The following is a 26,775-nucleotide window of genomic DNA, read 5'->3' as shown; positions in this document are numbered from 1 at the left end:
AATGTAATCTATAAAATCCGTGAAACGCAAAGTGTATAATTAAAAAATATATGTAATGTGAAATACATGATATAACAAGTACAAAAAACGTATAAAAGAAAAACGTATTTATAATGGTATCTGATACTGTCCCCACGGTAACGTATCGGTCGAATCCGGTACGAAATACCGTTTATCGTCGTAAGGACTCAGGGCAATTTTTGTTTCCGACATTGTATATGCTTGGTGTAGTTTAGATTTTATACACGACTGGCGACGTGTCAACTCAATCTTTTCATTGAGATCAGGGTACTCAAACTCTCATACTATTTTTTGTCCTAGTGTTTCAGCGCCATCTAATAATTTACCCTGGTTTATCCTCGTACTAGTTAGTACGTAGCGCGTTATCGGTCGGTAAAAATGTGCATTGTTTTACTATTATAATTATTAAAATAAATTTAATTTTTAAAATTTAAAGGACTGTGGGATATAAAGAAAATGATACAAGTTTTTATTTTAGTTTTATAAATGTTTTTATTTAATCAATTAAGTACAATCTGTGATTAATTATTAACCATACCATATTAACTTGTTGCAAAATAACAGCAATATAAATGTCAATGTACACAGTACATTATTCAATGCTTTTTCATTATTTTATATAATAAATTAAAAAAAATTATGTTATTATAGTTTCGGATGCATCACAAAAAAATTATAGATCGCAATACATAGATCATTCTCTCTCGATGGTTTATTGAGAAAATTGTTTATAAAATAATAACTAGTAAGATATTAGAGAAATTTTATATATTTTTTTTCGTACATTAAATGTTCCACATCCGTGATATTAAACAAATTGCCGAAGAAACAATGGAAAAATTTGTATTAGTCTAAATGAATTACTACATAAAACAAATAGTTTATACGAAAACGAAAATTTCATACACATCTAACAGGTGTAAACTTTGTTCTAATCTAAAATTTTAGGTATTGGTTACTTAACATACTTAACATATATTATAAAAACACGATTATTTTATAAAATTACTCCAAATGTAATACAAATTTGCATTAAATATTTTGAATTTTATTGGTCATTAAATTTATTGCAAAATGTACTTTATTTTATAAATGCTTATTGTCTAATTCTAATAGAAGACAATGTAAAAAAATGAAAGTAAATTAGAAATTGATGTAATCAAATCAATCAATATATGATTAAACGTATTTGAGCATTATTCAATAAAGTACATTTAATTGATATATATATATATATATATATATATATATATATAATAATAGTAACAATATGTTGTGAGCGAAACACTCACAACCAATAAAATTATATTATAAATAAAGAATATAGAGTATTAAAATTATCATATAGCTCGCCGAGGAAGGCTCGCTATCACAAGGTGTCAGATGACATATGCCTCGTGCGCTGCCGGCCGGTCATCGCACTGGGCAACGCACCAGCCACCTTAAGGAATTAGCGAAGCCAGCTTAGCAACAATCATGCCACCGGAAATGCATGCCTGCATTTTGGCAATTGTTGCTAAGCTCGCAAATATTTTCCGCGCGCCGGAATGACCATATATGTTCATACGGAGGGCCCGATGCCCCCACCGATAATCAAATCCGCGACACTATTTAAGCTGCTGCCGAACAGCGGCCCGTGGGATCAGTGATAAGCTATCAAGCTGATACGTACGGCCCGCGCGAGTAAAATACGCACGAGTTCGGAACTTAGCCGCAAGCAAACCTCGAGCGAGTGAAGAGACGACGCGCTAACTCCAAGTCACGCGCCGTATCTAATCAAGTGTAACCCGACGCGCCACCTTCGCCGACCGCCGCTATTGTACATTATAAACTGAATGAACCTTTTTATTAAATTCACTTAAAATCCGTGAGCGAGTGATTTGAGGACCCTGCCAACAAAAGCTGCCTTTTTCCGCGAGTTCCTACTCCTTGGGCAGCAACGAATCCCTAAAGATCTTTCGTCGCACCGCAAAGTACGGCAAAAATCATTTGTTGTACCGCAAGGCGCAACAAATAAAATAAACAATGTAATAATTTTCTCCCTACGGGGGAGGGGCGCGTGGCATTAGCCAGCACGTGCATACGTCTCGAGTTAGCAAAACGTGCCACACAATCGCGTTACAGCGGAATGTTGGACTCGGGTAAATCACGGCATGTGCACCAAAGGTGCACAGCTGAATTAGCTATGACCACATATGGTCTGATTATGGGTTTATCGGTTAGATAAAGACCAAAAATGCAAAAAATTTTTAAAGTTTATTTGTTCATAAAAATATTTGCTTCAAAATACAAGTTATGTAGCTTATACGTACAAATGAATGGTGTTCCCGGGTTCGGAATAGATTGAGGAATAAGATTATAATCGTCAAATTACGATTACAAGCCGTAAAAAAAAGATATTTTTATAATAAAAGCGCTTATGAATAAAATTTTTGATCACATAAATATGTTTTTTTACGGCTTGTAATCGTAATTTGACAAATATAGTCTTATTCCTTCTATTTCAAACTGCGAGACACCATTTATTTGTAAGTATAAGCTATATAACTCGTATTTTAAAGCAAATTTTTTCATGAACAAGGATAAATAATGATTCTGCATTATCGACCTCAATCAAGTTTGATGGGCAGTTTAGCATCCTCTTAATCTCTCACGGAACCTGACCCGAGGAATAACGACAGCAATCCCAAATACCGTGTCTCTTTCTAATAAGGGGAACAACATAAGTTTCTAATTTCTTAGAAAAAACAATAAACACAAGAATTTTAAAATTTATGACAGGATCATTTGTTATAGGAAAACAAAAGAATTTTTGAAATTTATGACAGGGTTATTTGTTATAGGGAAACAAAGGAATTTTGAAATTTATGATAGGGTCATTTTTTATAGGGAAACAAATGAATTTGGAAATTTATGACAGGGTCGTTTGTTATAAAGAACAATAAAATAAAAGAAAAATAGCCTAACTACTTATGTAGTGGGCGGAGAAGGAGAAACAAAAGATTTTGTCGTTTTAATTCTATATTTTTTATTTTATAACGGTAAACGCGGAACAAGGAAATAGTCGAAGGGTTTACTAAATAGTTACGTGAAAAAAACAGGCATGATTGAAGTCGTGAGAAGATAAAGGATGGCGAGAATTACACGCGGGATCTTCGAGGTCGTGAGAAGGTAAAGGATGGATATTGAGAATCACACGTGGGATCCTCGAGATTGAAAGAAAATGAAAAATGTTGACAATCGGAAACGGGATCCTCGAGGTTTGATAAAGGTGAACGGAATTTGCGAAGATCACACTCGGAATCCATGAGGTTCGGGGAACGAAGGGAGGGGGGGAAACTCGAAGAGGGAATTATTTATAAATAATAGGAGCGTCTCTTAAAGAATTAAAACGGAAGGAATGAGTGATGTAAAAACAAAAGAAAGAAATTGTGATTATGGGACTTACTCATTACTGGTTCTCGAATAAATCTGTCGGAATCAAAGAGATTTCTTGACCGGATGGAACGGCACTAAAGTTTATTCGCGCACTGATTCTACATGATTATATTCTTTAACTAACTGACTCACTAACTGGGTAACTGTTTGATAACTAATTAACTAACTAACTAACTATTATTTTTCCTTGTTACCGATTACTAACTACTTCTCTTGAAGATTTGGTATTATATATACAGAGTCTTACAGAGGGAGGATCCAGATGTAGGTAGTTCAAATATTCTAATTGGTAGAACTCTTTTTCAGGATTGTGTGGTAGGTGAATTCTACGTTTTCTTATTGCAGAAATAGTTTTTCCTTTTTGACCAATTATACATTAAGTAATCTGTCAAAAGTTTCTCTGTTTCCTCCCACATTCCTTTAATTTTATCGAAAGGATCCGACCTATCGCGTAGGTTATCTTCCCTTTGGTTTTAAAAAATAAATAATTCTTTATCGTGCTAGACGTGCTACGGTATGGTTTGCAGATGAAGGAAACAGTTATTTATTTTTTGCTAATGTTTAGATTCTTTATTGCTTTTTTTGTGAGAAAACGTGAAACCTTGCTTTGAACTCGAGTTTGTTTTTGTATTTCTACCTTCAGAATTTATTGTTTGTTGACTCGATATTCAAAAGAAGTTGAAATTATCAACTTGGTCGTTTCGTCCATCCATGTTTGTCGTCACGCTTCTAACAGACTAATCCTAGACGCGATAAAAATTATCGGAGACCGTTGAAACGGAATTTCTTTTGTAATCTTATTTGTTTTTCTGACGAAGGGAAATCATGGAATCTGCCGGGCGTAACAGTAATATAATAATATAATATAAACAAAATAGAATTAATAATGGGACGACACTGTATAATGTGTCAAGGAGAAAAAGGGATAGTAATATGGCCACCACAATAATAAATATAAAAAATTGGTTTTGTTGGTGAAATTAATGGCACTTGACCACTCTTAGTTAAAAACAATAGCAAAGGCATGATTATTACTAACTCCATTACTTTTAACTTTAATTGGTCGTTATTTAAAAAATTTTTATTTACTTGTAATTTTTATTTTTCGTTTAAAATTTTAATAAACATCGAAAGGAAATTAAGTTTATATTAAATAATTATAGAGTTACACACTTCTGTTCAAAACTACCAATTAACTATAAATTATGATTAGTTAATTTTGATTAAATCCACTATACATTATTAGATTTTTTATTTGATAGATTTGTAATTATCTTATTTTTTAAAAAAACCAGGTCAAATTAATGTTTCCCATCTTTGAGACGTAAGAATATTTTCTTCTTTAGGCAAATTCTATATAAAAACTTTCTATAATAAAATAATATTTTGCAGATAAACCAAAAATCGAACTTTTTTAACTCATTAAGTGAGAAAATTAACTTGCTTTTAGGCAAGTTAAAATAAGTCAATTTTTATGAATTTTTTGAAAGGGAACGGTTTGTCTTACACTTTGAAACTTTTTTAAACTTTAGGTATTATTTATTGTTACTTTTAACTATCACAACATTTTTTTTAACAAACTGTTTCCTTTTCAAAAAACTCATAAAAATTGACTCATTTTCCTCTGTCTAAAGGTATTTCCTCTTTTAGCGCCTAAGCGAACGCATTTGTAACATAATTTTTAGCAACTTTATTTGCAACGTTAAAGGTCTATAAAAAATTTAGAAAGTATCATATCTTACGTAAAATTTTACGCTTTTTCAGAATTTGTGTAAAATAAAGTCCAAAAAAGTTAGGGCGGCTTTTAAATAAAAAAATATGAAAAAATTGCCGAAATTTTTTTTTCAATATTTTTTCTCACATGAAACAGTATGAAATCCCAATTCGTTTTACAATAAAGTTTTATTGTATTTGTACAACTAAAAATTTGTACAAAAAAAATTAACAAATACCTGCTTTAGTATTTGAAAAATGTTTTAAGAACCGGATTATGTGCATTAAAGCACATTAAAAAAAATAACTTGGCAAAATTCTATATGTCAAATAATATATTCACCTAAAATTTATTATTTTTAATTTAGCCAATTATATAGTACCATATTAAGTTGCATAGTTTTAAGAAAGACATAAAATAGTATTATTGTTGTCATATAAAGATCACCTCGAGAGTTTTCCAAAACAATACAATTAAATATATCTTTGTCAAGTTTCTTGAGATTTTTTAAATTTTGTTATAATATAGTTTAATATAAAATATGAGATGTCATAAAGTATTCACTTATTATCGACTTTAAAGACCAAGACTCAAATACCAACAAAATCGCTGAACGACCTTTGCATAATATTTAAAAGCTCTGACAAAGATTCGACTTGATTTTTATTTTTTATTTTTATTATTTATCTCCTTAGCCGCTATTATTCTAAGAAGATGGTAATTTAAGCCAATTTTAATTCAACAAAAGAAATAATAATTTATTAATTAAAACAAAATTAATTAAATTACAATTTAACTATCCAAATTTAAACAAACTTTATTTTAATATTTAATTAAAAATTTAATTTAAAAATTCTAATTATTATTTTATAATAAAATTAAATATTACAAATAAAACTAATTTTATTTCAATAAGAAATATTAAATTTAATTAAATAATAAAAATCCGCAATTAAAAACAGTATGAGGAGGTACTACTGAGAGTAAACAGCGCTGATGGTTAGGCGCAAATTAACATGAATTTATTTGTTCATTATATAGATCAAGAGGCACGGTAGTGCCTCGCGCCAAGTGTACACGCGCGAAGCACTGACGTGCCTCTATTTACGCGAGACGTCGTTTGCGAAATTCCGTTGATTATCGGATCTCAATAACGGCTGAATCGATTAATTTCTAAATAAGTTTAATGAATAGCTTGTATCCGATTTGTATAACAAAAGTGTTTTTATTTTTCCGCTACGTGACTTGCGAGCGAAGATATCGTTATTTAAAGTTTCGTATCAAGAGTAATAAATTTTGAGAAACGTCGTCGTCGTCGTCATTATTATCGTCGTCGACCAGGACAGATGGTGGGGATTTGTACTTTTGTTTTTCGCGCGATAGATGGTTACGAACGTGACAGGGGTACGAGAATTGACAAAAAGTGCATGTTCGTGTCCGCGGAAGAACAGAACGAGAAATTACGTGTCTTGATTGGCGGTCGAGTCCGCCTGTCGAGTGAATCCGCGGTGAGTTTCACGGCGGTAATGTGACAGTTCATGGTTAATGACGCGCGCGAGGTTAATAGCAAGTTTTGTATTTCTGTCGTATATTATATCGTGAAGGGAAATACGACTGTATCGAATTTGGTGATTAGAACGTACTGATTATAACATACTGTGCTTTCCACTCAGGTAAGTATATTCCCAAAAATTTTCATATTTTTAATAAGTATTATGAGATAAGTTTATACTTTGTGTCATACTTTATTTTTAGTTTAAAAGAAAAAGAAAAACTTTATTTAAAATTAAACCAGAGAAAGAATATTTTAAATAGTTAAGAAAAAATAAGAAGGAAGAGTAAGAAAAAAAGTAAAATAAAGTAAGTCATTTACACATGTATACAAATTATAAATAATTAATGATGTATGCTAGACTAGAAAGAGTGTTATTGTCAAATTAAGAGAGAGAGAAAGAGAGAGAGAGAGAGAGAGAGAAAGAGAGAGAGAGAGAGAGAGAGAGAGAGAGAGAGAGAGAGAGAGAGAGAGAGAAAGAGAGATAGAAAGAAGGAAATTATATTTTGTAATTATGTCCGTACGTACATACATATGTACAGACATAATTACAAAATATTATTCCCTTCTCTCTCTCTCTCTCTCTCTCTCTCTCTCTCTCTCTAAGTAATGCTTTCCCCTAAATATTAGATAATATAATTTATGTCTTTTAATAGTGAAAATGAAGAATATTTCTCTCAACAAATTTGACTAGAGATAACAAAAAAAGAAGAAAGAAACACAACAAGAGAATTGATAGAATAAATAGAAGAGGAAGAATGGGAAGAGAGATTGATTGATTGATCTTTTATTAGCTTTCTCAGCTATTTTCAATACATATATATACAATTTTATGCTACATCATTAAAAACAAACTCTTTTAGCATTCGTTTAAACATTTCTAAACGATTACAATGTTTAACTTCGTGTGATAATGCGTTGTACATTAACACACCCTCATAAAATAAACTTTTTTGCGCGCTTCTTGTTTTTCGAAATTCAATAACAATATCCCCTGTCTGCCTAATTTCGCGTTCTCCCTCTACTATTCTAAGTCTATTACTAAATTGCTCCGGCATCATATTAAGATCTTAAAAATAAATATGCACATATTGTAATACAGCCTTTGTCTTATGGTCATAAATTGCAACGCTTGGTGCATACATTTAACTTTGGTACGTTTGTCACATTACAATATGACTCTCATAGCTCTATTTTGCGCTATTTGGAGCCTACTTAACTGTGTATCTCCCATATCTATTAGTAGCGTCGCACAATACTCAAAGTGAGGTGCTATAAATGTCTTATATATCGTACATCTAGTGTAAGCCGAGATAAAGTTCCCTATTCTATTTAAAAAACTTATTTTCTTCCCTATTTTCTTTAGCATGTAATCACAGTGACCGCTGAATCTAAGTCTATCATCAATAATTATGCCCAAGTACTTTATTATTTCTACGCGCTCAATCTCATTTCCATCCAAACATCTCACAATAGCATTGCCTCTCAATTCTTTTCTTATACCTCTAACTAACATATATTTTGTTTTCCCCGCATTCATCTTCAGTTTATTAATATTCATCCATTCCTCCACTACGTTAAATGCAGTATTCAATTTCCTCTCTACCTCCGCACTACTCTCACCAGTTACATATATTAAGGTATCGTCTGCAAACATTTTTATATTACACACATCCGAGCAAACGTTAACAATACCATTCATATATATTATAAACAACAATGGGCCCAATACCGAACCCTGTGGCACTCCGTATTCCGTAGTCAGTATCTTAAACCATCTATCATTAAATTGAACTTGTTGCATTCTATCTTTTAAGTACGATCTAAACCATTCTAGAACTGTTCCTGTAATACTATACTGGTATAATTTCTCTAATAATCTTCCTCTATCAATTGTCTCGAAAGCCCGTTTAAGATCTACAAAAATAACTCCTACTATTTGTCTCTCACTAATAATCAATTTCCATTCATCTATAACTGTTTGAATTGCTGTTTCACACGAATAATTTTTCTTAAAGCCCGACTGATGTTCCGTTATGATATTATTACTTTCTAGGTAGACCTCAATTTGCTTTTTAACTATTATCTCTAATACTTTTTCATATATTGGTAATATATTAATAGGCCTATAATCACTTGCCCTCTTAGGTTTCTCTACTTTTGGTATTGGAATTATCGTGGATGTTTTCCACTCTTTCAAAAAACAACCCTCACTCAATGACTTATTTATTACATCACAATATTCCTCTTCTATGACACAAAACACCGTTTTTAATATATTGCTAGTTATTCTTTCTTCTGTACCTTTCTTTTTTGGTAATTCCCTAATGATTTTTCTTACTTGTTCTGTCGTAATTGACTCAAATTTTTTTAGCTCTCCCTTCTTTTTAATACAATAAATAATTCTCTTATTTGTGCTCGTTGTTTAATTCTTATCTATAGATTTTATTATGTCTTTAATACTTTGTATATAATATAAGTTAAATTTATTAGCTATATCACACTCTATATTATTGTCTAATATTTCAAAATCTATTTTTCCTACAACTTTCGCGCCTATTGGTCCTCCTCTAATAATTTCTTTTAATGATTTCCATATAGTTGTGGGATTGTTACTATTATGATCAATCATGTTTTCATAATATTCTTTTTTCTTTGTTCTAGTTTTGTTCCGTGCTATCGTACAGTGCTTTTCTATAAGCCTCTTCTAGTCGTTAGCTCTTCTATTTCTTTTGAATACCATTTTTTCCCTTCCCATATTTTCGGTATTCTAAAAATTTTCTTAGGTGCTGAGATGTCTAGCGCATCTACAATACTATTAATTAAATTCTTTGCCCTTACATTAATATCTAACTCATTAATATCTAAATCATATCCTTTTTCTAAATTACTCTCCACTAGCTTAATAAACTTATCCGCATTATATCTACTATAATCCCTGCCACTGAATTCTTTATATTTATTTACAATCTTGTTCGTATTTATCACGACTTTTATCCACGCATGATTCGTTATCTTAGGTTCGTACTTGACTTCTACATTTATATCTTTATTCGCAAAAACTAGATCTATAATTGTTTTACTATTTTCGGTAACTCTCGTTGGTTTATCCACATATTGCTTCATACCTAGACTTTGCATAGTCGTTAGTAGTTTATTTGTATAATAAGAGTCTGTCATACAATCTATATTAAAGTCTCCTAATATTATACACTCTTCTTTTATCGTTAATTCTTCTACTATCTCCTCTAAGAATCCTATAAACTCTCCATGTGACGCACTCGGTGAATGATATATTACCATTAACACTCCTTTAGACAATTTTTTTTTTTACTTCTATTGCAACGCACCACACAATCCTTTCTAATTTTTTCAATACTACTATTTCATACTTGGTATCGTCTCTTACATACAGAGCAACCCCCCGTGTATTTCTATTTTCCGCGTCGCATCTAACCACACTGTATCCCAGTACACTTATTTCACTGTCTTCAATTTCCGCAATCAGTCTCGATTCCGACAATGCAATAACTGCCGGATTTAATTTTTTCATAATCTGATGCTGTATCTCGTCCTTATGTGCCATTAAACTTTGCACGTTTGTATATATTATCTGATCCTCTTCTTTCTGTAATTGCTATTTTTTGGCTTCCCATCCACCTCTCCTCTTCTCCTCTTCGATAGCCTTCTTATATGTCGGGCATTCCGGATCCAGAGCATCATGATCGTCTTTTATTTTTAAATTATATGTTTTTACTTTAAACATACAATTTACACATTTGTTCTGCTTCTCTCTACATTCACTTGCTTTATGCTTTCCTGTACATTTATGACACGTTTCATCTCTCGTACAGTTTTTTGCAATGTGGTAGAAACCCCAACACTTGAAACATCTCTTTATGCTGAAGTGATTGAATACAAGACATTTTCTCCAGCCTATATACAACTTTTCTTTTTTTAACATCAATTCATGTTACTTCATCTACTTCAATTATTAAAGATCTACCTTCTTTTTCTTTCCTTCTAGATTGACTATCATCCATATTTTTTCTTTTCGGGATTTTCTTAACTATGCTTATACGAGATTCACCAATACTATTCTGTTTCTTTATTGTATCTATTAGCTCATCGTCATCAGAGAGAGAGAGTGAGTGAGTGAGTGAGAGAGAGAGAGAGAGAGAGAGAGAGAGAGAGAGAGAGAGAGAGAGAGAGAGAGAGAGAGAGAGAGAGAGAGAGAGAGAGAGAGAGAGAGAATACACAACATATATATGTAGATACATTCTTATATGCACATACGTACATATAAAAATAAAAAAACACATAAACACATTATCAGCAATGTTATTTTCTATTTTGTTGTTTTTGATATTCTTCCTTACTTCGTCTCTCTCTCTCTTTCTCTCTTTTTCTCTCTCTCTCATAATAATTTTTTATTGCAAAAATATATATACTATCTAAATAAGACGCTTAATACTATAAAATGCGTGATATCCAAACAAAATTACCTTTTTAAAAAAAGGTAAAAAAAGGCGCGAAGTGTGTGTGTGCGCTTCTAAGAAAAAAACTATTATATTAGGTAAGTTGTCTTATTATTCTATTGTTTTATTATCTTATTGTCTTCTCTACAAAATATAATTGATATAAAGTAAATGCGCCAACTATGCGTCAACCTTGAAACGGAAAAAAGATAGACCAAGTACATAAACGCGTGCTTTCAAAAATAAATTTAAGATCAATACAATTAGTCAAGTATATTAAAAAATATATAAAATAATTAAATGATTAAAATCAATCAACGGGATTATAGTGAAGCAAAAACTTGGTGTGCCCGGCTCGCATTTTTTCTATATTTCCAAGATTCTATGTTATTGATATCAATAAATACACAAGAAGGCGGTTAATGTGGCTTGGGTATTGTTTTACTCTCTATCAGTTTCTGCTTTATTTTCTGTTATTATTTGTAACATTTCCATTTTTTAAATAATTTTTTAATAGATTTTATAAAATTTTTCTAAGTTTTTTTTTCAAATATACTTGGCTAATTGTATTGATCTCGTATTATTTTTGAATGTGTTTATGTATTTGATATATTTTTTTATCTTTGAAAAGTTTTTAATAGGTTATTTTTCATTATTTCATTTGTACAAATAATTTCCATATTGTATAACATTGGTGGGTCACTGCGTTTCAACGAGCCGGGCACGCCAAGTTTTTGCTTCACTATAATCCCGTTAATTGATTTTAATCATTTAATTATTTAATATTTTTTTTTAATATACTTGACTAATTGTATTGATCTTAAATTTATTTTTGAAAGCACGCGTTTATGTACTTGGTGTATCTTTTTTCCGTTTCAAGGTTGACGCATAGTTGGCGCATTTACTTTATATGAATTATATTTTGTAGAAAAGACAATAAGATAATAAAACAATAGAATAATAAGACAACTTACCTAATATAATAGTTTTTTCTTAGAGGCGCGCACACACACACTTGGCGCCTTTTTTTACCTTTTACATAATTACGCGATGTAGATCATACAATTGAGCGATTGGACGTACGTTTTGACTCTTTTTGAGTCCTTTTCAGCGCATCTGACCAATAATCGTCCCGAAGTGAGACAGTGAGTCATTTTCCGTGAAGATCAAGAGGTAATAACTTAAGTGTGACAATGGGTAGAATTCTGTAATAATATGATTAAGGAATTCAGCCACAAAAATTTGATAGATAAAGAAAATTTCGTTTAAAAGAAGGAAAAGAATAGCAAAAAAGCTAGAAAAAGACTCACTATTCACATCAAGAGAGAGAACCTTTGGATAAAATCGTAAATTGTGTGTAAAAACCATTAATATATAAATTATAAGAGAGTTTGTATCCCCCGACATTGTTGTCTGTAGAGGGACACCTCGAGAGTGTGTACGACTGACAAGGGAACGGACAGAACTGTCCCTCACCGATTTTAATGAGCTTCGGATATGTTGTAGAACATAAGAAAATATTAGACCCATATTTTTTTTATCTGCGTATCTCGACGTTTAGGGGTTGAAACCACCCCTCGAAAATAACGCATTTTTTCATTTTTTGCGAATATCTTTGAAAATATAAGGTTTATGAAAAATGTTCTATACGAAAGTTTTATGGTATTTTATACTCTTTACAATAGTATATTTATATTTTTAAAAAATTTCAAATTTTTTAATTTATCCCAGCCCCCACCCCTTTTTTCAACATTTTAAAAATTTTGTAAGGACAAAAATTAAAGAGCATTAAAAGCCGAATCCACCCATATATAATAACATATGGGTTCCATCATTCTCAATTATTAGCAAAACGAAATAGTAATCTCGCACTATAGGTGCCGCGCTAGAAGTAGTGTTGCATTATTTATTTAGTCGCGTCACACTCAATAACTGCCTCTTCTGCGTATATTTTTATATTAAAACATAAAAATGGATTAATTTTAATTATATAATACGCAACGTATTACACGATATAAAGCATAAATGCATATATATAACAAAAGTAGCATATATATACGTATGTGCCTACATACATTTTCATTGTTACAAATGCGAATATAAATTAATATGAAGCAAAATATTTTTTAACATTTAAAACTGCAAATACAACATAACGAAATATATAATATCAAGAGAAAAATATAAAACATAAACTGCAATAACTATTTGCATAATTATATTATTTACACTATATGCACTGTGACGTAACGCGTCCGGTCGCGTTCGTCACAAGGGCGTAAGCTCGACCGAGGGGGTCGATTTGGGGCTCCTCCTCGCTGAGACGAGGGGGACGTGACTTTGTTTTACGTTTATTTCTTTCTTTTCTAGTTTCCGCGTTACCGTATCAGATTAATTAGGGTATTTAGGACTGAGGCGCCGAGTGAGGGCTTAATTTTGGTTGTACCACTAACGGAGGAGGAGCAGCCATCGGGGGAAAAAGTATCGCGAGCAGTCGACAGGAGGAGGGGTGCCCCGCGCAGAGTTTCCCCGCCGAGCCGTGCACCGAGCCCGGCTGATTATTACCGCCCTGAGCCGCCTGGATACCGCCGCCCTGAGGATACCGTGGCAAAAACGATACCGCATAGCAGCCGGAAAGATTCATGAGAGGAATCACGCCGAGGGCACGCCACCGGGCTGCAAACCGGGGGAGCGACCGTCAAGCTGTCATCCGCCGCCACGTAGATCGGTTCGGCCACGGCATGGCCAGCCGGGCCAACCGAAAATGGCAGAGCCATAACACTCTCCCCGGCGGAAGTCGCCACGCACGGACCACGAGGCAAGTGGATAGGCGATGCGGCGCAGCATGGGATCGAGGCGTGCGGATCGACCGAAAATCGAAGCACGCGCATGCGCGGCGGCTCGAGCCGGCCGGCGCGGAACCGGGGCTCCTGACTGTTCGGCAAGCCGTGACTGTGCGTACTTGGCAGAGGACGAGCCCGAGATACCGAAATCGTTACCGAAGACTTCAGGGACCAGGACTCCGTTCATTATTGTAAGGCCAGCACTCGGCAGCCATCGATTAAGTAAGATTCGGAAAAGGCGGTCAACCCTCGTGCGGGACCGGATACCGGATACCGTTTCCGCTGGTGATTGCGGCGATCCGAATCCGATACAGTTAGTGATATTTGTTGTGTACGTAACTCGAAGTAAAGAGTAGAGTTTTGGGCCGCACGAGGGCTCGGACCGACCGGCCCCGAAGAATTGATACCGCGAGTACGTCCCTCTCGGACTACGCCGGAGCCGACAGTCATAGGATTAGAATCATTGTTACCGCGACTTGTTTCCGCCATTATTGATTTTGTCTTTGTGCGAGCGGAGAGCCTCGCCGGCCTCCCGCCGCGTATTATCAACTCTGTCTTTTCCACCTTGTTGTGTCTCTCATGAGTTTTTGTCTCTATCACAGTAAAATTCGTGCATTAATTGTATGCAGACGCATTGAGTAAGCTCTGTGCAGCATTGTTACCGTTTTCATTCAGTAAAGAAATATAAAATATTCTTTGATTGTTAAATAAGTGAGTACCGAATCTTTATACGACCTGCCTCGATCCGACTTTTCCACGTTTTCCGATTTATTAAGAACCACGCCACTCTATCGTCTCGAGAGAAAGAGCTACCGGCACTTGTGACGCTTTCCAGTTGGTTACCGTATTATAGTCGATTATTGTGTGGCGCGAGAAGTCGCGCCTGGCGCCCAACAATTTAGCGTATTGGGAAGTTACCGTTCTTGCAAGCTACCGCTATCGTATCGAGGGCAACCTCGATCGATATTGGGGGATACCGTATACAAGATACCGCTATCGTGTCGAGAGCAATCTCGCCCGATATTTGGGGGATACCGTCTATGAGTTACCGTTCTCGCTTCGAGCGTAAGCCTCGAGCGAGTGGGGGATACCGTATGCAAGCTGCTGATACCGTATCGAGAGCATTCTCGAGAAATATTGAGACCGTTCTAATAACTATCGCATCTAACTGGAAGAGCGTTACTCGTACCGCATATATAGAAATTCCCGTTTAATTGAGCGTAGCCCCTCGGACCTGGCGTTCCCGAGGGAAAGCTACGTTGCAGCACGTAGCACGCTCTGATAATAAAGATAATATAAGTATATAAGTATGTAATTTAATTTAATTTGAAGTTTGAAAATACATTATACGAATGTATATATACATTTTGCATATGACACGGACAAATAACTTTAATATCAGTGTTGATAGAGGGACCGGTTGTTTTCGCGCAAGCGCATCACGTGAGGCTTCAATAAAATATCCATTAGTAATAAGAAGGAGATCTTTGATCGTACATCTTGCACACGACGTATAAATATAGTAACAGTGATAGACGGATCGGTTGTTCTCGCACAGGCGAGAGGCTTCAATAAAGTATCTATTAGTAATAGGAAGGAGATGTTTGGTCCCCATACAATTTTGCAAAAAATCTGACCAGTATTTATCAAATAAAATACAATATTTATAAATTATTCTATTTAATACGAGAAAATATACATGCGTGTTTAATATGTGAAATGTGTTGACGTTTTTATAAATTTGCAAAAAAATTGTATGGGGATCAAATATCTCCTTCCTATTACAAATAGATGCTTTATTGAAGCCTCACGCCTGCGCAAGAACAACCGATCCGTCTATCACTGTTACTATATTTATACGTTGTCGTGTGCAAGATGTACGATCAAAGATCTCCTTCCTATTACTAATAGATATTTTATTGAAGCCTCACGTGATGCGCTTGCGCGAAAACAACCGGTCCCTCTATCAACACTGATATTAAAGTTATTTGTCCGTGTCGTATGCAAAATGTATATATACATCCGTATAAATATATTTTCAAACTTCAAATTAAATTAAATTATATACTTATATACTTATATTATCTTTATTATCAGAGCGTGCTACGTGCATATAGTGTAAATAATATAATTATGCAAATAGTTATTGCAATTTATGTTTTATATTTTATATTTTGTATTTGCAGTTTTAAATGTTAAAAAATATTTTCCTTCATATTAATTTATATTCGCATTTGTAACAATGAAAATGTATGTAGGCACATACGTATATATATATGCTACTTTTGTTATATATATGCATTTATGCTTTATATCGTGTAATACGTTGCGTATTATATAATTAAGATTAATCCATTTTTATGTTTTAATATAAAAATATATGCAGAAGAGGCAGTTATTGAGTGTGATGCGACTAAATAAATAACGCAACACTACTTCTAGCGCGGCACCTATAGTGCGAGATTACTATTTCGTTTTGCTAATAATTGAGAATGATGGAACCCATATGTTATTATATATGGGTGGATTTGGCTTTTAATGCTCTTTAATTTTTGTCCTTACAAAATTTTTAAAATGTTGAAAAAAGGGGTGGGGGTGGGATAAATTAAAAAATTTAAAATTTTTTAAAAATATAAATATACTATTGTAAAGAGTATAAAATACCATAAAACTTTTGTATAGAACATTTTTTCATAAACCTTATATTTTCAAAGATATTCGCAAAAAACGAAAAAATGCGTTATTTTCGAGGGGTGGTTTCAACCCCTAAACGTCGAGATACGCAGATAAAAAAAAATATGGGTTTAATATTTTCTTATGTTCTACAACATATCCGAAGCTCATTAAAATCGGTGAGGGACAGTTCTGTCCGTTCCCTTGTGAGTATGACACGTGACATAAAGTATACAAATAACTAGATGGAAATCAGTGTATACAAACGAGTCGCAATAAGTCAGTGATCAAATAATCTATAGAAGTCATAACGCAATTTAAGACGCAATCAGTAAAACAAGTAGTAAATGAGAAATAAATAAAAAGAAATAAACGAGGATGTGTAAATAACAAATGTGATGGAAGTCAACTTAACCAAAAATAAAGAAACCATGTTAAGATAAAATAAATTAATAAATTAGAATCAAAAATCACATCCTCGGTGACAGAAAAACAGAGGTAAAAATTAAATTTGTTTTAACACTGTAAGATAGGAGTGGTGCATGGAGATATTCAGTGTCTGATTGTAAATTGAGACCATTGGCCTGTAACTGAATGTGAAGCATCTTATAAATCAGTCGTTTCCACAATAAGCTTTCGTTGTCTAAAATTGTTACATTTTTCTAATAAAAATCATGGCTGTACGGCATACGCTATCCTATGTTCAAAAATAACCAAAGGGTTATTTACGTTTTATTGATGTCTTACTCATTCATTTCGGTGTTCTTTAATTTGGATGTTTAGTTTTCTACACGTTTGTCCGACATAGGAATCGTCGCAATCCTTGCACATAATTTTGTAGACTATATTCTTTCTTGAATTTTTGGGGAGAGCATTCTTATGAACTCTGATGAATCTGCTGAGCCTGTTCAGACTAAAAAACGATAATTTGGCGTTTAAGTTTTTAGTAATGTGCTTGAATTTATCCGAAATTCTAGGGATGTAAGGGACTATAAACCAAGGAAAACGTTTTTTCTTCAAATAAATTTGTATTGTCTGTGTTCTGTTTTAAAGTCTGTTTGTGAAACAGAGACTTTAACTGTGCTTTAATCGTGTCAAAGACCAGCTCAATCGAGTAATCATTATTCAAAAGGGTCTCATCATAAATTTTTCTGATAATATTTTGTGTGAAAGTAAAAATGATCTATCAACCATCTCCATAATGATACTTTTTTTTTGCGAAACAGGATGAGCGGATAGATAATTCAGATAACGGCCTGAGGATGTTGGTTTGTGATACCAATCAAACTCCAAGTTTACACTGTTAATGATCGTCACATCCAAAAAATGGATCCTATCTCTTCCGATTTCTAGGGTAAATTGTAGTTTAGGGTGATAAGAATTAAAGATAGATAAGATGGTTCCCGTCATGTTAGAAGGTATGGCCAGGACTAATCATCAACGTATCTTAGATAAAATGGTGGAGAGAAGCCAATTATTCCCAAAACCTTAAACTTCAGATCTTGCATGATGAGATCAGCCACAATGGGGAACAGGGGGAACCCCATTGGAGTACCAAACTTTTGTTTGTACATGGTACCATCGAATTTGAAAAATGTAGAATCAAGAATGAGTTTTATGAATTTCATGAACTCCTCTTGTGGAATGTCACATCCCCTCTGTATGTAATTCTATCTGTTCAAAATGCTCTGTAAAGCCAAATCAATGGGAATGTTAGTGAATAAGGAGACAACGTCTAAGAATATTAGAACGTAATTTACATCTAACTTGAGGCCATGTAGTTTTTTGACTAATTGAAAGCTGTTTTCAATGTTGCTTTTGGCTTTCGGTACGCAATTAACTATTTTCACTCTCTCTCGGCAATCTTAACGTTTTTACGAACTGTTTCTCCTCTCTTCTCTTTTTCTCTCTCAATAATCTGATAACGTAGCAATGTGATAACGTACAACAACCAATTCTGTATTGTTTCCTTTCTTCTATTTTTTTTCTTTTTCTTGTCGCTCTTTTTTCTTCTTTTCTTTTCACTTTTATGCACAAATATATTCAATGTCCTCCTTTTTGTTTACTTTTTCTTTTCCCTTTTTTTCTTTTAACTCTGTACATAATAAATATACTTTTGTTTATTTAGTTAATATTATGTCATTATACGTTGCTACGTTATAACATTACAAAGATAATTCACACCGTAATTCAACACGATAATTTTCGATTGATCAATCGATTACGCTCGACTAAACTAACAAGAAGCACAATCAATGTAAAATACTTTACGGCATCATAAATAAAAGAAAAAAAGTCAATTTTCAGCGAACACATGGGCGAGCATATACAATGTATACACGCATGGACGAACTGTTAGACGAATCAAATACCAACAAAATCACTGAATGATCACTGCATATAATATTTAAAAGCTCTGACAAAGATCTGAATTGATTTTTATTTTTCATTTTTATTATTTAACTTGTTAGCCGCTAACATTACAAGAAGATAGTAATCAAAGTCAATTTTAATTCAACAAAACAAATAATAATTTATTAATTAAGATAAATTAAATTACAATTTATAACTATTCAAATTCAAACAAATTTAATTTTAATATTTAATTTAAAATTTAATTTAATTATTTCCAATTATTACTTTATAATAAAATCCAATAATAAAAGTAAAACTAATTTTATTTTAATAAGAAAAATTAAATTTAATTGAATAACAAAAATCCACAATTATAATTTAACATTCAAGATCAAAATAAATTTTAAATGTTAAATTATAATTGCGGATTTTTATTATTCAATTAAATTTAATTCTACTTATTGAAATAAAATTAGTTATATTTTTAATATTGCATTTTATTCTAAAATAATGATTAAAATGATTAAATTAAATTTTCAATTAAATATTAAAATAAAATTTGTTTAAATTTAGATAGTTAAATTGTAATTTAATTTAGTTTATTTTAATTACTAAATTATTATTTGTTACGTTGAGCCCAAGATTCAAATACCAACAAAATTGCTGAATGACCTCCGCATAATATTTTGATTTTTATTTTTTATTTTTATTATTTAATATATTTGCATAAGGAAATAACAATAATTTGACTGATCAACTCATTGAAAAGCACAATCAATGTAAAATACTTACGGCATCATAAATAAAAGAAAAAAATCAATCAATTTCAGCTAACACACGGGCGAGCATACATAACATACACACAATTTTACCTTTATTACGCACTATTTCTCCTTTCTTCTCTTTTTTTCTCAGCAATCTGATAACGTAGCAATGTGGTAACAATCAATTCTGTTAAATATACTTTTGTTTTGCAGCAGACACAGGCACACAAATTAAAATTATCTTTTAAAATTATCTTTTTTACGAAATGTTACTGTTATTACGAAAATTCAACCTAAATTGTATTTTCTTTTAAGAAAAAAATCACAAATTTTAGATAAAACTTTTGATCAATCTCAACCTAAGTGGTATATACTTTTGGATGGTTCAACTTAAGTAATATATACTAACCCAATCAGCAAGCAATATTTTTTTAATGTTTTTCAAATATTTATTTTTACATTATTAATGTTTATATATATTGTACAAATAATATTTATTTAATATTTATTTAATATTTATTTTATATAAATTATTCATTTTAAACAACGATTTAGAAAAAATATTTATGAAATGTTTATTTGACGTATATTTAATATTTAAAAATAATTAACTTTTTATTAAAAATAATAGATTAAAAAATTATTTACATAATATTTATTTAATGTTTATTTAATATTTATTTTATATAAAAAAAAATATCTAAAATAAAACTTAAAAAAATATTTATTCAATATTAATTTAATATTTATATTTCCATCATTAATTATTTAAAATAATGTGTGTGTGATTTAGGACAAATATTTATATCATATTTAATTAATATTTATTTAATATATTGACTTTACATTTTAATAAATCGTTTAAAATAATATTGTATGAATTTGTGGATCTGGAATGCCTGGAGATCCTTATTTTCTCTTGACGGTGTGATGTATAAAATGAATGAAGACGTTTGTCAACAAGGAACTCAAAAATTTATTACTATATATCGCGCGTGCTCTCGCACGCGTGTACCAAGCGGAAGTAAAGTTAACGAGCCGCGTGCCGATCGCGAGGACCCTGTTGCACGCCACCTATGCGTTATTTTTTATAATCACGTACACTAGGACTTATTACATATCGGCGGATAAATAGGTCCACTTATCCCGTGACTATTGGTTCGGAACATACCGCGCCTCTTGAAAGGACTGCTTTCAATCAAAATGAATTATATTAACTTATCAAACTAAATTCTTCGTATCTGAATAAACAAACAATAACGAGATCTACTTCTATTAACAAGTGAAATAATAATAAAGGTAACAAAACATACATGTTCACTTATGGATATCTCTCGCAGAGTAATAACCAAATAATCAAAATAGCCAATGCTTATATATTGAGTTGAATTCTACTCATAATAACCTTGTCTGCTGAAAGATTAATTGCCGAGAAACTAATCCCTTAACATTAACTTAACGCTTATTTATTACATTGATTCCTCAATGGGCAATATACATATCTTTCCTATTGTTCGCTTTAAGATTCCGGTAAAGGTTTTAACACTAATTACGCGAGGTACGCCATCTGCTCCTGGATGCAGTTCCGTAATACGCCCCAGCTTCCACTGCAGTGGTGGCGTGTTGTCTTCCTTCAGGAGTACCATGCTACCCACTTTGATCTTTGAGGGAACGTCCTTCATCCATTTGGAACGTTGTTGCAAATGTGACAAGTATTCGCTGGTCCAACGTGACCAAAAATGTTGTACCATCTGTTGTAATCGCTGATATTGATTCATTCGATTCGTGGGCAACTCTACGACGGACGATTGTGGTACTGACGTGAGTTGCTCACCAATTAGGAAATGCCCCGGTGTTAGAATATCCATATCATTGGGATCATTGGACATTGGCATCAACGGCCGAGAATTCATGATAGCCTCGATTTGAGTGATCACCGTATACAAATCTTCAAACGTTAAATGCGCTTCGCCTACTATTCTTTTAATGTGATACTTAGCGCTCTTCACTGCCGCCTCCCAGAGACCTCCAAAATTGGGAGCACGCGGTGGAATAAAGTGCCACTGTATCAGGTTTTGACTTAAAAAATTTACGAATTTACTATCTCTATCTATTTGATTTAACAAATTGAGAACTTCGCCGAGCTCATTCTTCGCACCAACAAAATTAGTGGCATTATCAGAGTAAATATGTTTACATATTCCACGCCTTGAAACAAATCGCTTGAGTGAATTTAGAAACGAATCGCTTGTTAAGTCGCCCACGACTTCCAGATGTACGGCTCTTGTTGAAAAACAAACAAATATACACAAATAACATTTGACCAATTTTCGATTTAGTAATTTGCCATCTTTAACCAGAAACGGTCCCGCGTAATCTATTCCGACCACTGTGAATGGCCTGTCCGCGTTCACCCGAGATTCGGGTAGATTTCCCATTTGATAACTTTCACCCTTAGGGGCTGTCCGGAAGCAGATCATGCAACGGAAGATTATTTTCCTCACTGTGCTCCGAGCATTTAAAATCCAAAAACGCGTTCTAATCGCGGCTAACGTACTCGTTAATCCCGCATGCATCTGTTTTTCGTGTTCATATGTTATGAGCATCTGGGTGAACACATGCTTGTTTGGTAGCAGCATAGGGTGCTTGTGCTCGTACTGCAATTTAGAGTTTTTTAATCGACCACCCACTCGTAAAATGCGGTACTCATCTAAGAATGGATTTAACGATAAGATTTTGCTGCTAGATCGCACCGCATTTTCGCGTTCTAAACTATTGATTTCGGGTGCAAAATGTGTAATTTGAACTATTTTAACGAGTGTGAGCAATGATTTGTCTAGTTCATCAACTGATAATGAACCGAAACGCCTCTCGCTCACGCCCTTTCGTATATTGTCGATAAAACGCAAGCAATAGGCCATTACCTTAAGTAATTTTAAGTATGATGAAAAACGATTGAAGACATCCCAATCAGATTTAATCGTAATGCATGCTATTTTGCTTTCCTTCAATTCAGAAGGCACGGGAATACACGTATTATCTGTGATTGGCCAATGATTCGACCCTAGCCCTAACCATGGTGGCCCGTTCCACCATAATTGCGAAGTCGCTAGTTTAGATAAGCTCATGCCTCTAGATACAATATCTGCTGGATTTTCACTCCCCGCGACATGCGCCCAACGCTTACTGTCTGTAAGTCTCTGTATTTCCGCGCTTCTATTTGCTACGAAGGTTTTTAATAGACTGGATTCGGTAGCTATCCACGATAAAACGATAGTAGAGTCACACCAATAAAAACTATCAGACTTCCAATTTGGAAGGAGACTCAATGCTTCGATTACTTGCTGATGTAAACGTGCCAGTAATACCGCACCACACAGCTCAAGACGCGGCAAACTTATTGTTTTTACTGGTGCCACGCGCGATTTAGCACATAATAATTTAGTGATAATCTTACCGGTCATATCCACCGCTCGTACGTATAGGCACGCTCCGTATGCAATTTCGGACGCGTCACTAAAACCATGCAATTCTAATACCCTGCATTGATGACCCATCGTGTATCTAGGTATAGAAACTTCGTTTATGAATTTCATATCTTCACAGAATTGACTCCATAGCGTGAATAAGTCGAGGGGCAATGCTTCGTCCCAACCGATTCCTAATTTCCATATTTTCTGCATGATAATTTTTCCCAAAACGATTGTGGGACTAACTAATCCTAGCGGATCAAATAATTGCGACACGACTGACAATATCGTTCTTTTCGTAACCCTATTCGATTTGTTACTAATCGCGTTTGTTTGATAATTCAGCATATCTTTCTTAGCGTCCCAAGACAAACCAAGCGTTTTAGAATTAGTATCCTGCGTTAAATGTATTTGATTACTACCCGGTTCAGTTTGTATTGCATTGATAAAGGCCTCGCTATTGCTATTCCATTTGCGCAAATGAAAACATCCGCCGCGCAATATCGTATCTATTTCATGCGCAAGTCTCAGCGCATCTTTCACCGTATTAGCTCCCGAAATAAGATCGTCGACATAAAAATCCGATAAAATTATGTTTGATGCATCAGGGAATACACTCTGTTTATCCACAGCTGTTTGCCGAAGTGACCGTATAGCCTCAAATGAAGCCGGAGCTGTCCCGTATGTCAATGTATTTAACCGATAGTGACGTATACGTTCTCTTTCATCTGGACGCCAAATGATGCGTTGAAAATCTCGATGGGCTTCATGAACATTAACTTGCCTGTACATTTTCGTTACATCCGCGGTAAAAACGTACTTATGCATTCTAAATCTGATCAGTATCGCGAATAAACTGTCTTGAATGACTGGACCGACCATTAAGACGTCATTCAGCGACAAGTTCGTTGACGTTTTCGCTGATGCATCAAAAACCACGCGTGTCTTGGTAGTTATGCTCGATTCCTTTACTACGCTGTGGTGCGGTAGATAGTACACTGACTCGAGGTCCCTGTCGCTTGACTTTACCTCGGTCATATGACCAAGCTCTAAGTATTCATTCATGAAGCTAACGTATTGCTTTTTGAGACTAGAATCCTTGGCTAATCGTTTTTCCAATGAGTAAAGTCGCTTAATTGCCATATCTAACGAATCTCCGAGTTTGTCCGCGTTTGCTCGAAAAGGCAACCGTACCGTAAACCGCCCTTGCTCATCACGCTTCATGGTCTTTACGAATAGGTCTTCGCACTCGGATTCCTCTCTTGTCAAATTTGGTGTTGACAAACATTCTTCAATTTTCCAAAACCGTTCTAGACTATCGCGAATATCTTGTATTGTATTAAGATGGCATAACGATTCTGACTCCTTATATCTAGGCGCCATGGGCCCTGACACAATCCAACCTAGTTTTGTCTTTTGAAGGAATGGTCTGCCTTCACCTAACTGGATTTGTCCCGCGCACAAGAGCTCCCAGAATATACCAGCACCTAACAAAATATCTACTGGTTCGGGATAGTTGAAACGCGGATCCGCCAATGAGAGACCCTCCGGAATGTTTAACGCGGAGATGTTGTAGAATCTATTCGGTAGATCCTGTGTAATGTTGTCAACTACTAAAACGGATAATTTGGCCTTATAATTGTTATATAACGATTTAATAGATGCTTCAGTTCTGTGCGAAATATGGGTTATGTTTTGATTAACTCCGCAAATCGGAATCTTTATGGGTGTTTTCGCTAGCCCTAATTTTTGCGCTAATTTGCTCGTGATAAAATTAGATTGAGAACCATTGTCTAATAAAGCTCGACAGGGATGTGATCTACCATTGTTATCAAATATAACAATTCTCGCTGTTGCCAATAAAATATACGAATTATGAGCTGCCTGAACCGCGTGTGTAGTTATCGCTGACTCCTGACTTATGCTTGCTTTGTCGTTATCTATTGCCTTGTTTATATTCGATGAGGATTGATTATTCGTTTCGTGCTCAACCTTTGAATCGCCAAAATGCAATAAGGTATTGTGTTTGCCGCTGCATTTTTTGCAGCCACTTGCTCTGCAATCCTTGCTGAAATGATTATTTCTCAAACAATTCGTGCATAACTTTAATTTTCTAACTTGTGTTAATCGCTTGTCAACGGGTAAGCTTAATAAGTCTTTACAAAAATATATGCTATGTGAGCCCTTGCAAAACATGCATTTTGCTACGTTTGCCGCTAAATGAGTTAACGAACCCGCCTTTGTGGTATTCTTTGAATCTTTAATTGAATTGCGTTTATCCGTTTGTTTAGTATCTTTGAATAATCTTTCAAGTATTTGACAGCGCTCGTTTAAAAATATCTTGAAACTATCAATGCTGGGTAACTCCTTGCGTTTAACCGACATTTTTTCCCACTCATTCCGCGATGCTAAATCTAATTTAGTTGTAATCAGAAAAATTATTATCGAGTCCCAGCTTTCTACCGGCTGCCCTAGCGATTCTAATGCGCGCAAATGTTGCGACATGCTATCAGACAGGTCCCTCAGAGACGCGTGGGAATCTTTGATAACCTGCGGTAAATCGAACAAGGCTTTCACGTGATTGTGTATTATGATATTTTTATTTTCAAATCTTTCTTTCAAAATATTCCAAGCAATGTCGTAGTTTGCATCCGATGCCTCTAATGTGTCTAAGGCCCGCGCGGCATCTTCGCTTAAACACGACCTCAAATAGTAAAATTTTTGTGTAATGGTTAAAGTAGCGTTGTTATGAATTATTGCTCTAAACGTATCGCTAAATTGCATCCACTTGCTATATTCACCGTCAAACTCCGGTAATTTCAATGTAGGTAGTTGCACGTTTTGATTTGAATTGTTACACGCGTGATTTGTTTGCGGCTGTACATCTGGATTCGTCTGTCCTAACTCTCTAGCCCTAGCTATCACTACAAAATATGACGCTTCAAACGCGTCGCGATGACCTGCCTGCGCCTCCGAATCGTCCGCTAGCTCGATTTCAGTCTGTATTTTATCAAATTCCGACCATAACGCTTCAGCCTTCTCCAACCGAGCAACCAATTCCGTCACGCTTCCCGCGTCCGTGAATCTATCGACGAATGTGGTGAACTTAGACAGTTGACCTTTAATGATACCGCGTTTCTTTTTTAACAAACTCATTGCCTGTTCGCTCGCCATTCCGATTAATGTTATTACGCAAATACAATTTAATATTACCGGTGATCACTCAAATATTTACCGTGAACTTACAAACAATCAACGCGAGCCACTCTAATCTCACTTACATACCACAACCGAACGTACTCTGGACTTGTTGCCTTTGCGAACGCGCCTTCCCTCTGGTCTGCTTCCAATATGGCCGTCGCTCCTTCGTCTGCACCGTCGAGCCCCCTCACGGTCCGGTGCTCGCGCTTCTTCCGGCGGTACCGTGTTGCTTATGGCGACTACGTGCTGCTTCCGGCTGCTGCGTG

General features: G+C 34.2%; 1 protein-coding gene across 1 annotated transcript; it reads right to left on the bottom strand.

Moving 5' to 3' along the window:
- Positions 1–21,307: 21,307 nt before the first annotated feature.
- Positions 21,308–26,482, bottom strand: LOC105840305. The gene has a single exon (XM_012687211.2). It carries the CDS (start codon positions 26,480–26,482, stop codon positions 21,308–21,310), a length of 5,175 nt encoding a protein of 1,724 aa, XP_012542665.2.
- Between the last annotated feature and the right edge of the window lie 293 nt (positions 26,483–26,775).

This window comes from Monomorium pharaonis, chromosome 3, assembly GCF_013373865.1.
Source record: "Monomorium pharaonis isolate MP-MQ-018 chromosome 3, ASM1337386v2, whole genome shotgun sequence".
Taxonomy (NCBI): domain Eukaryota; kingdom Metazoa; phylum Arthropoda; class Insecta; order Hymenoptera; family Formicidae; genus Monomorium; species Monomorium pharaonis.
This window is presented reverse-complemented; position numbering and strand designations above follow the sequence as displayed.